Here is a 12,618-nt window from a genome sequence, read left to right on the forward strand (position 1 = left end):
CAGCAGATGGCCTCTCAGCGGAGCGACTTCGCTGCGGGGTCTTAGTAGCTGATGGTCCATGCCATTTCCCGGGGTTATGATCGGCAGCAGTGGGCGAGGCAAATGGACCTCTTCAAACACCTCAACCCCTAAGGGAGCGGGTGCACCGCCTCTGGAAGACTAGGCTCGCAGGTGGTGCAGTGCTGGTTCGGGGCCCTGGAGGGAAGGTTGCCACTCAGGATCCAAGAGGGTGCTCCTCAGTCAGCCAGGTCCAGGCCGACTCCAGTGATTCAAAGAAGTGGGTTTTGTCCTGGAAAATGACACAGAGGCGGGCAGGGAAAAGCAATTTATACTGGAGGTTGAGTGTGCGTAGCTTCTGTTTGACCTCTGTGTAGGATCACTGCTGGGCTTGAACTTCTCTGGTATAGTTTGGGAAGATCATTATATTGTGACCATGCCGACAGTGCACTGTCTGGCATCCAAGACCTGGTCTGATTCTCGATGAGGGTCGCCTCCTGGCCCTGCTCAGCCCTTCGGGAAAGCCCTTTAGTTGAAGATTGTTGTGCCTTAATCGTTTTTCTGCATCTTCAACCCTTTTTTGCAGTTCCTTCGTGTGGAATCGAACTTGCATGACTTGCTCTTTCAGCTGCTGTACATTGTCTTCGACTGTGGAGAGATGGGATTCCACTTCCGATATGCGGGCCGTGGCATTACGGAGGACCTGCCGCATGAGAGCCGTGTCAACTCACACCTCGCCTATTTTGTTTCCGACCGAGGCTTGCGAAGAGCATATGGCCTGAAGGATTGCGCTAAGGTCTCCTTCTGGGAGGGGATTTTTCTCAGTGATAGTTTCGGTGGGTATGGGCCCATTTGTAGTGTATTGGTCTATCCTAGTTTGTGTTGCAGATGGCTTTGTTCCTGCCTTTCCCCATGGTGAGTGGAAGTGAGGGACAACTCCCCAGGGCCATTCTGGGACCATCCGGCAAGCCGCTGTTCGGGGATCTAGATCCGATCACAGGTGTATACCCTGTCAGTTGAGAAGTTGTGTATCTGGATCTCTTCGGATGAGGGGGTGCTCAGTCGGGCGCACCCTTCGCACCTTCGTGCAGGCTTTTGTGGACCTGGGGTTTCCAGCCGAGAAGCGCGTTCCTTGGGGGATGCTCATGACGAGCGACTCCCACGTTTCTTCTTTCTCGTGGTAGGTTTACCGAGGGCGCTGAGCAGGAGGTAATCGTATTACTGTGTCATCTCAGATCTACCCCTGCATCCAAATTTGTTTTTTAGCGATGTGGAGTATCTATTTGTCTTGCGTTGTGGATGAGCCAATAACATGCTAGGCCCGGTGTCTCCGCGGGGGGCCCGCGGTGTCGTACTCCCTGCAGCTGAACCCGGGCCACTGTGTCTGATGCTGTCTCTCCCTTCCGTCGGACTTGGTCTAATCTCTTCAGGGGGACTCCTATCACCAGTGTGGTGCTGTTGCGGATGCGGGCCACATGCCTCTCAGTAGAAGGTATCGAAAAGAAGGCTTGACACAAGTCAATCAAAGTAAACCGCTCAGCTTCACATGGAATCTGGAATAGTATCACTGATGGATTTGTTACCACTGGACAACATGGAACCACAATCATGTTAACCTTTCGCAGGTCTAGCACGATTCTGAATTTCCTGCTTGGTTTCTAAAATCCCATGATGGGTAGGTTGCATGGACTGACCCTTATCTCCTTCAGGATTCCCTGCTGAATCATGGAATCGATTACAGGTTTTATCTAAGCAATCGTCTCAGGTGACAGATTATACTGGAGCATTCTCGGGAACTCAACATTTTGCTTAAACCGGGATCTTAACTGGCTCAACACCTTTGATCAGTCCAATCTCTTCTCCTGTAATAACCCACACATCCAATGAAACAGAATCTCTTAGGTCAAGTGGAAGCTCTTCGGTGAAGGACCATTGGTAACAGAATCCCTGTCTGGTTCGGAAGTTGGCAAATCAACTGCAACCTTACAAGCTGCCCACAAATCACTTCGTACTACGATAACAAACAATGTGTTCAGGGCAACCCACAACACTTTTGAGATTTTAACAAACCGGTCGACCTACTTGTACCACTCGACAGGCTTCTCCCTCAGCCGAGGAAATTCGTTCGTAAATGCTGCCAAATCACCTCTACTCCAATGCACGTGCACATACCCTCCATTTTGTACCTCTCGCAAAGGGTAATCCTCCACTCCTGTCATCCCCCCTCCTGGAGGCGGTATCACTCCTACGCTCTTTTTGGTACTCTTCTTCTTGGACCATCTTTCCTCCCACTTATCAAGCATGCTCCATGCATGTATCCCCACAATCAATTCTCGAATGTGCGTTTTCAATCTTATGACTCTCTTCTCTTCCAATTCCTGAACACTGTACTGCAATCTGTGACTTCCCTGCAACATCTTTGTTTTGGACAGATCCACCTCATATCTCTTTGCCAAATCTGTCAGTTTCTCATGTGCTGTCCTCGCCTTGCGAGTTACATTCTTTGCTACAAACAGCAACTCGTCTGGTTCATAAAGTTCCACTCTTTCCAAAGGCAGGTTCCCGCTAAGTATCTCGTCTACCTCAGCTTTTAACCTCATCACATCCAACACCTTTGCTCTTATAGCAACTTTGAGGGTCCCTCGACTAAATGCACCACTCGATTCCCCATTTTCACTGTTCTGGTTTCCACATTGGTTCCCTTCCTCCATGTTCCCATGGACTTGTCGGCTTCCCGAATTTCCGTGATCCCAATTTCATGTTGTCTTATCATTAGGGCCTCTCACTGGTGGTTCCCACATCCTTATGTCAGATCTTGCTTCGCCCAAAGACCTTGGTCTCGCTGTTCTTACATCCACCTGTCCTCTAAAGGAGTCTGCAGTGGCTGGCCATGGCATACTTGATTCCCTAGGTCTCGGAAAGTGAGCTATTCCACTCACTTATGCCATTCCCTCCACAACCAGTCCCCTCTCCTGCTGCGGATTGTGCTAGACTTCCATTTCCTACCTGATCTGGGTCATGTACTGACACTATGGGGCCGATGGTAACCGGCACTATAAGAGCATCCGGTAGCCTTGTAATGACTGTAACTCCGTTAGCTTCGGTACCTGCTGGAGCCTGTGTTCCCATCCCTTCTGTTCCTGTTGAGATTCTTCCAATTACTCTCGCACTAGGTTGAGTCTGCGATTCTCCAATCCCCTCTGTTGTTACTGACTTTCCCTCTTCTGAATCTGGATTATATGGAGGTGGTCTTTCTGATAGTAAACTATCTAACAAACTGTCATCTGTTTCACTATCATCTTCCTCACCATACATATTCTGTGTACCTCCTACTTTCACCATCAACGGGAATAGCCTATCCCCCTCAATAGTTTCTACCTTCCATCTCTTCTCCAATGCATCCCATCGTGCATCTTGAAACGCGCTGATCGATGTTTTCACCCTTCCCTGACTTCGGTCCCTCTTCCTGTCATATACTGCTCTCATCCATGCGTGTAGCGCCTCAAACTGTGCCGGTCTGGGTAAAGGTCGCAATGAAGAAATCACTGGTTTCAATTGATACAACACCTCCAAACTGAAAGTGCCATAACACTGAAAAGCAAATTCTCCCTATTTTTCGGTCATTTTGTGCCACTTTTCGAGCTAAATTATGGTATGCAATCCCACATTCGTAGCCATGTAACCACCCTTCTATCTCCTCTACACATATCTCATAAAACTTTAAAACATTTCATGATGAGATCAATTTTCTTTTACGCACTCTGTTTTTGTTTTACTTCCTGATGTCAATCCACCAATACCAGCGCGGCTTCACACCAACCGACCTATCATAGCGCGGCACTCCCTGACGTCACTCTTCCTCCTCATGCAGCAGTTCCCCTCCTTTACAATTTGTCTCTCGCACACTCACGCGTCTCTCTCAGACAATGAAATAACTGTTTGTCCACCAAACGACCGAACAGTCACTTCTCTGACTGTCTGTCCACCAAACGACCGGACGGTCTCACGCAATTGTCGACCTCAACTCTGGCAACCGTCTGTCCACAAAGCAACCGGACAGCTGCCTCAGACTATCTGCCAACGAACGACCGGGCAATCATGTACTTAATCGATAGGATCCAATCACTCAATGTTCCACATGCAGTAACCCATGACCTGCATAGGTTACTCACGCACTCACACACATGTTTCCCTATCACCGGTTGGTCAGTCAACGACGTCTCATGACTCCCACAATCACTGGTCAGACAATTTCAACTCTTGGTGTCTTCTACACCACAATCTCTTATCCCGGGATTTGAAAAATCAAATCTCATGGACGGCATGCGTTCGGCCCAAAACCACAATCACTCAACTCTCATTCCAACTCTGCAAGACATCACACAGTCAAAAGAACACCACAATCTAACAGACACATATCCTTTTTCATACTCACTCTACCGCCGCAACTCCGTTGGTTTCCATCAAACGCCGTCATCCACCGCTCACCATCCACTGGATGACCATCACTTGGGCTCTATGGGGACTCAATGACTACCCTTCTCTACGTCTCCCCATACTACAGAGGTAACCATCCTCTCGCTACCAACTGAAGACGCCGGATTCCACTATAAAACTTTCACTAAGAATCCTCGGTCGACTGGATCTTTATTACCTGATGAGAAGTGTAAAGGGGAGAAACCATACATTCATGACTAACTAACATGGACCAATCAAATAAGGCTCGGGAAAGATCACTGACTCCGAATTCCAGTTTAGGGATTTTATTACAAAGCCAGAAACAACTGAACATACAAGCACTTCATGACGAGGTTGAAAAAATACATAGGCACTATTACAAAGTTCATCCTACGAATCAGTCTAATCCTGTGCAGCATAAAAAGAATAAGCAACTCCAAAAATACTAAATAGGCAATAACTGCCCCAACATCTATATCAGTCTTCATTAGTGGCTGTAAAAGAAATCCGTTAATCTATCCCTACACAATCACTAAAGTGGCATCCCTACTTTACGTCTCCCAGGCAAGATCAAAGAAAGGTGTCAGCTCGTGAAGACTTCCGAAGAAGTACACTCACGTTGTAAGGAGTAGCCAAAGCTACAATTCGCTCTAAGACCTCCTTCCCCTCAGCTCGCTCCCCTCCTTCAGGTCTCCTAACTACTTCAGCCCCCCTCAACCCTCGGGCTCTGTCCCTAATACAAAATGCACAATTGTTAGAACACGCCCCTGAAACACCTCCTCTGGCCAGGCTACTCTCGTAGGTAATTTTCCACCAAAACTTGGTCCAGCAACGGTTGGTGTGTCCTTGGGTCTCAGGCCTCCTCAGCAAGAAAGAACATCGGCTCCCAATTATCGGTATTCCTGAATAATTTGTAACAGGTCTCCGCTATACCTAACTCCTAAAACAAAAGGCGTTATTCTACCTAACGAGGACGATGTCCTTGCACCTGCAACAGAAACATGAGAACAGAACATCCTTGCAAGCACATGAATTTCGCTGACTGACTCCAAATGGGAGCTTTACCAGGGGAAAATACATTTCAGGCCTACACAAACCAGCTAACATAAGTAAAACGAATAGGCCTTTCATAATCTGAAAAAGTAAATGCTCCAGCTAGGCCTTTGACATCAAATTAAACACACATTTGATAATTGCATCTGCAAGCACTACATTTCATCACATTTTAAAACACAATCTATCATCCCTACGTGTGCGGACTTTAATATGATGCACGTTTAAATATAATACTTTACATTACTTGTGAACTACCTTATTAAGCATTTGCAATGAACATCGAGAATTACATGATTCCATCTAAATGCCATTTTACTTTTCTTGAATGGCACGACTCATTCTAACACTTCTTTTACCATTGATTATTACAACACAATTTACTTACCAAAATTAACACACATAGGAATATATGCAGGTACGGACTAGTCATGAATATAATGTACCCCTACAAATTTCAGAATAGCACAACGCTCTATCACACCTGTGCATGATAACATTTTAAATATTATTTTTTGGGCAAAATAAAAAAAATTAGAAGTGTGCTGCACAGTCTAATAAATCAAAATATTCCAGTTTGGGTGGAGTAGCAGAAAGTAAATAGGGCTGATGATTTACTTTCTGTTCCTGGTGCTGCTTTTGCATCTATGGGGGTCACACGGGCAATACCAGGGGTCTCAATGGGAAATCTGCTATCTATGGTAAGCCTTGATAATATCCATGAAAGTCTTCCTGACCTCACGGTAGTCTCCCATATTGATTTGGCATCTGTGATTTGGACTGATGAAATTCTACCCAGAAGTAGCTAATTGGGAATTCTGGATTATCAGACATCTAGCCTCCTATTGTGGGATATCTAGCTTCAGGGAAATAGGTGCCATTTTTTGGTATAGTGAAGCATAAGGGCCTATATTCTGTACTATTAAAGTAATTTACTCACTCACCTAGGAGTGTGCTGCAGTGGAGGACTGCTGACTGCCACAGGGCCACAACAAATGTCTCCCACTGTTCTGTTTTTCTTTCTCTTTCATTTTATTTTCTAAATTCTTACCATCTTTTCAATTCACGAAGCTGCCACAGTTTTAAGCAGTTCCATCAGGTTGTTAGATCCTCATTCTCACAACTTCTTACATCTGAGTGCTGAAGCGTCAGTCACATGCCATGTAATGATTTGAGGGCAGCGGAATTCCTGGGTGGAATTTGCTCCACTCATGAGTAGACAGCAGTTCCTGCGCCCGGATTTACCACCTACAGAAACAACAGACTATATTTTACCAGATAGGAAATCAAGCTATTAAAATCCCATTAGAAAAGGACTGCATTGCAGCCCATATGGATTTCCCAGGCCCGCCTCACAAGGTGTTGGGGAGCATGTAATGGTCTACCTGCAAGCCAACCTCTTCCTTTTCAATCCCACCCTTCCTACCACCTCCCACCTGACTGCCCGACATTAAAGCTCCTGCACACATTTACCAGCTGCCCAGAGCAGGTCCTAAACGTGTCTGTTAAACCCCGCTGAAAAGGAAATATTGCCAGGAATTCTTCCCGGCGTGGTTACCCATTCCAGGGGGTTTAACTTATAAGTGCACGGTACTAGTGGAGTGTTATTTGCAGTGCACCAGCCCCTTGCGCCACTTATGTGTCACTTTTCCAATGTCAAATGTGACGCAAAAGTGGCTCAAGGGGCTTGTAAATCTGCCCCTACATGTGTTGAGTTTGCGCCCTGCATATATCATGCAACTCAGATTTGAGCTAAAGAGTCTTAAATAAGGCAATGAAATGTCACACGTATACACAGTTAAGCAAACATATCGCTTGTCAGCTATGCAATGTAACGTAAGCACACTTGGTTTAAATGCAAAAAGTAAAATTAAACTACCCACTAGCAGGGCAGATTTCTGGCAGTTTGCAAAAATGCTTTATTCTGGAAAAATGAAGGTTATATACCACAAGAAACCTGGTGGGAACATGGACGGGCCAGGCTAAAAAGTCCAAAATCCACAGCCTGCAGTGCAGGCCAAGCATGCAGGGCCATGGAGGCCTGGAAAAATACTGATCGATAACGGCATAGATGTACGGACAAGTTGAAACATCTAAAAGTTTCAACGGTGCTTTGTGCCCGGCAGCACACGGGAGATGCTATTAAAAAGAGAGAGAAGTTGCAAATGCTGTTTCCTCTATTTCCCATGATTCCTTTCCAACCTCCTAGGCAAGGGGTCGCAAAGGAAGTGCCAGCGGTCCCAAGGGGCAAGTGGGGAGTTGCGCCTGCCACACCTGGCAACCCCTAAATGACGTCCAGAGTTTTCTTAAAGAAGAAATCAAAGGATTTACAGTGAGGACAAACAAGCAAAAAGAGAGCGGGTATGCCACACGATAGTCAATTTTATGCAAAAGAGGCTGAGTTTTGGAACTGACACTGTGGCCCCACTGTTCCTTCTGATAGGCAAATCCAATTGACGGCACAAACGTCCATTTGTGCCTGAAGTCAGATCTTAACTTGAGTTCAAATTGTGCACTTCACTTGTGTTTAAAGTCGCTGTTTGCTCCAGGTAAAACAAGGCTCTTTTCGTGCAAGCAAATAGCACACTTGTCAAGGCTTTACCTGGAAAGGTGGAAAACACACACTGTTAACATGTTATTCCCCAAGCTGATGTCTGAAACAGAATGGTTCAGTCATTGCGCTCCCAGTAAATACAGCATCCGGTGTTGTCGGTTTCTACCCCAAACCCTGTTAACAGCAATGCTGAACCATTCTAAATGTTAACACAATGAATGATCCATCGCTTGTAGGTACATTCCACACAATTAAAGACTCAGCTTAAATTAGGTTTGAGGCAACTTGTTCATCAGAGTTGGATTCTGCATCCATTATATCTCAAAATAACAGTAGTTATCAGAAGTAAATCTAGTGTTTACCAACACCCCATCCTGGCTGAGTCAAATGCTTCCCTCGTGACCTTTACCAACCCTACAGCAAGGGTTTTTACAAAGGTTTTGCAGCTCAGCTTCATTGGCGATGATCAATAAAGCTTTTCTCATATAGACATATCAATCAGGCAGAGGGATAAGGATGGGCTTAGAAATGTCGGCGTTGCCCTGACGGTAAAAATATTCCACCTTCCCATTATGCGATACGGCGATCCTTGGCATCAAGGCCTTCACTGAACATGAACAGGAGTGATGTCCCATGGCTGCATCTTCAAGAACACTGGCTAGGAGTCTGGAAGAAGTCAGGACTCAGAAGTAAGATTCAAAGTGTAACTTTATCTTCAACAGCTGCGAGCCGGACTACCTCTAAATACATAACTTAACAAGGGGGTTTTATAGAATACAATACATATTGCACAAATGATACACAGCCAATGAGAGCCAACTTGATCGGTGAAACAATAGGAGTTTTCTGATCCTTTATCCAATCATTAATCAGAATACAACCTTTGACTATACGTGGTCATTGATTTATGAAATCAGCAAGGAAAGTGTTGTGACTTGATTGTCCCCTCTCTTTGTCCTTATTCTCCTCTTCCCTACTGCTCAGCCAGGATGAGTGCTGGAACGTGTGGGGATGCCACGGAATGCGTGGCTGCCTGCTGATGCGTGGAGTGTCAGTTGCTGATTGCAGGCTGAGCAGCAGGGAGGCTGCTCCGGATGGGGCAATTACCTATCTACTTACCATCATATCTACCATCATACTTCATTTGCAACTGGAACTTAATAAAGCCCTATCTTGGAACTTACTACCAGACTACATCTAGACTTCATTTACCTACGACAGAAAGCATAGCAACAGTATGGCGCATACACGAGTGACATTATCGTTTCTCAAGGCCTTATGGTTACAGCAGTGGTATAGAGAGTTAAAGTTCACTCAGAGGCAAACAGGCCTATGCACGTTCTGAGGGCTCCATTATCAAGTGTCACAAAATAAAAATGTAATCAAAATGGATTCCACAAGAGTTACATCAGAAGGATCTACAACTTGGTGAAAGAGGGAACTGTGAGATCGCAACGCAAAAAGATGATTAACGGAATGTTGAACATTGTCAAACATTCACCCCCAAGCATCCTAAGACCGGTTTCAGGCCTTCAGCCCTCATCAACCAGGATAGCGTGACTCCATACGTCTGGGCATACCCTTCCCACTTAGGGTGAAAATGCAACACAAAAAGATGATGGACGGAATGTTGAACATTGTCAAACATTCACCCCCAGTCACAGATCTGGGTTTAATCCATCGTTATTTTGCTCACCACGCCACCCCAGTTCAGACATGGCCATATGCAAATCAGTCTTGACCCTGTGCCTCATGGGAACAGTCCAGACCGAACTGCCAGGCCATGTCTTCCCTGGAGAGGAACCAAGCATCCTAGGACCAGTTCGGGCTTTCATCCCTCATCAGCCAGGATAGCTTGACTCCAGTGGCGTAGTGAGCACGGGACCCACGTCTGGGCATACCCTTCCCACTTAGGGTGAAAATGCCACACAAAAAGATCATGGACAGAATGTTGAACATTGTGAACTGTGAGATCACCAATGCTATCAAATCTTTTTGATCCTAAATCATCATCAGGCCCCCTTGAATTATGAGGCAGCGAAGGAAAAAATTACTCGGCAGGCTTGAGTAAATTATATGTGGGTATAGGTTGAGCAAATTATGTGGCATAATGCAGCGAGCTATAAAGTTTTTTTTGCTATAAAATCTGCAGATTATTGAGCATATAGTGGATTATGTGGTAAATCAAAATAGTTCAGAAAACACTGTGGCCACTGAATCACATAATTCCAGTGGCCTGGTCATCCTTCATGCCAAATATTTAACTGCCTTGATAACTTTTGCGATACCAGGCTAACAAAACATCATATCTGCTACTACTGACATAATACAATTTCTGGATATCTAATACCTTTTCTGCTGCTGTTGCAATTACATGGAATTTTTAGACACATTATTTTAATGTATGGAGCAGCATCAACAGTTGTGAGCTTCTGGTATAGCTGCAGAGGGATTACTTTATTAAACCTTGTGTCTCATGTGATTACTCTCTTTTGTGATAGATATATTTTGTTGGCCATACCTGCTTTCCCATCAAAACTTCTAAATTCTCACCCAAAGTCCAATGTAGAGGAAAAAAAACCAAGACTCCTTCCCCAGTCATTCATCTCAAACAATCACCAACAATAAGTATTCTAGAGTGTTGGTTTGTTTGATGACGTGCTGGGGTATTGAAATGCATTGTGACATCATTTCACGGATGACCCCTTTCAATCACTTTGGTAGTATCCCAAAGGTGTTATTTACTTTGTGAATGCCACTTATGTGTTTTTATTTGTATTTGTTACCCAGTCCACACTCTGGGCACGATTCACAAAAGTAAACTTATGCTTCTGTGCAAGTTTACTCTTTCGCTGTTCACAAAAAATTTAATTGTAAGTTTACGACTACAGACACTCCGCAGTCGTGGCGGAGAACTCCGCACATAATAAGATAGGATGGGCCTATTTTTTTATGTGCGGCGTTCTCTGTTTTGACTGCGGAGTGTCCGCAGTTGTAAACTCTATTAAACTGTTTGTGAATAGCGAAAAAGAGTAAATGCACTCAAAAGCGTAAGTTTATCTTTGTGAATTGGGCCCTATGATCTTAGATGAGGACATTGTCATTAAAGTGCCACAAAACAAGAAAGAACATGTGCTATTTTAAATCATGGGCATCGATTATCTTACATAGAGGCATGTCTGCAAATCAGATTCTGGCTCTTTTTCCGTCACATTGGCAATTCACAGCTCAGGAATCTCAACAAAAACATATTCCAATATGAGCATGTGATATGCAAGGACTGAGGAAAAAAGGTAATTCCTTGCAAGTCAATAATACCATATTTGCCAAGTATGTATTGATATGCCAATTGTGGCGCTTCATGGAATAATCATGACTTTAATTACCTGCAAAATCAAACATTCACGACAAATACACTGTTCTTCTTAAAACCTGTCAAAAAACTGTTCACACCTTAATGCCTATTTAGAGAATATTTATTAATAGGGCTGTGCATAAACTATCTGCTGAGTTGGAATTACAAGGATGAAAGCTGGTAGTACTGATGGTTCCAGAAAGGATCTAGCGGAATCCTGATGCTGAAAGTAAACATTAAGGCATAACCTGATCAATCTCCCTCAGGGACAGGATATATTAAAAACTACTTCCCAATACTCCTCCATCAATTATGCATAGTAACAAACCAAAAACCAGCTACTTCCCAATGTAAAAGGACACCAGTCCCGTATTAGTAAACAGCAAAGTAGGTTGAAGACATTTCTTCTGAATGGTGGCCTAATACTCATAAATCACTGTTCACCATTTTTCTTAGAACTAAGTTACGCCAACCTTGACAACACAATTGTGAATTTGGAACTTATTGTATTTCAACTATTGTGTTTTTTCCTTTTCAGGAAGTTGAGTTTTTGGATATAACAAGTATTCGAGATACTAGATTTGGAAAGTTTGCCAAGAGCCCCAAGGTAAGTCTTGAAGAGACAGTGAAAAACACTACTATGGCAAAACAAGAATACATGGCAGAACAGAATTGGAGAGATTGAACCCAATGACTATACCATTGTCATTTTTGTAACTTTTTTCCCATTTGTTTTTCTGTTTGCTGTTCCTTGTTGACTGCCTTTCTTCTCCTCTTTTTTATTTCTCTTTCTGTCTTGATCTCGAATTCAAATTTTCCTAAGATCCATGCCGTGTTACAAGTGACGTAGGGAAACATCAATCATACTCAGTTCTGGACACATTTTCCCAACTGGAGATTGCATTACCAGAGTAGCACACAGTTTAATTTATAGCAATAGTTCACAGGTTCATGGACTGGACAGATTAAGGAACTGAAGGAAAATTTTGCAGTTCCTAAAGAGAAAACTAATCAGTTTCACAAGAGAAGCCCAATAAAAGGGATGTTACTGCCACCTTTAAATGGATGGTGTTTTATTATCTGAGATGCTCAGGAAAGGATATAAAACGTTGTTCCCAAATGGAACAGTCACCCCTACTATTTAATTGACATTTTGAGGAGCTTGTTTTTTTTTAATTGATGCCTGAGATAGCGATCCTTG

At 44.1% G+C, this 12,618-nt stretch overlaps 1 protein-coding gene across 1 annotated transcript in view; it reads left to right on the plus strand.

Annotated features, from left to right (window-relative positions):
* Nucleotides 1-12,618, plus strand: part of PLCB2 (phospholipase C beta 2) — a 573,513-nt gene that overhangs the window by 205,008 nt on the left and 355,887 nt on the right. The window contains exon 3 of the mRNA XM_085626894.1: nt 11,956-12,024. Within this exon, the coding sequence (XP_085483020.1) occupies nt 11,956-12,024 (69 nt within the window). The remainder of the gene's footprint in view (nt 1-11,955; nt 12,025-12,618) is intronic.

Source organism: Triturus cristatus, chromosome 9, assembly GCF_964204655.1.
Source record: "Triturus cristatus chromosome 9, aTriCri1.1, whole genome shotgun sequence".
NCBI lineage: Eukaryota > Metazoa > Chordata > Amphibia > Caudata > Salamandridae > Triturus > Triturus cristatus.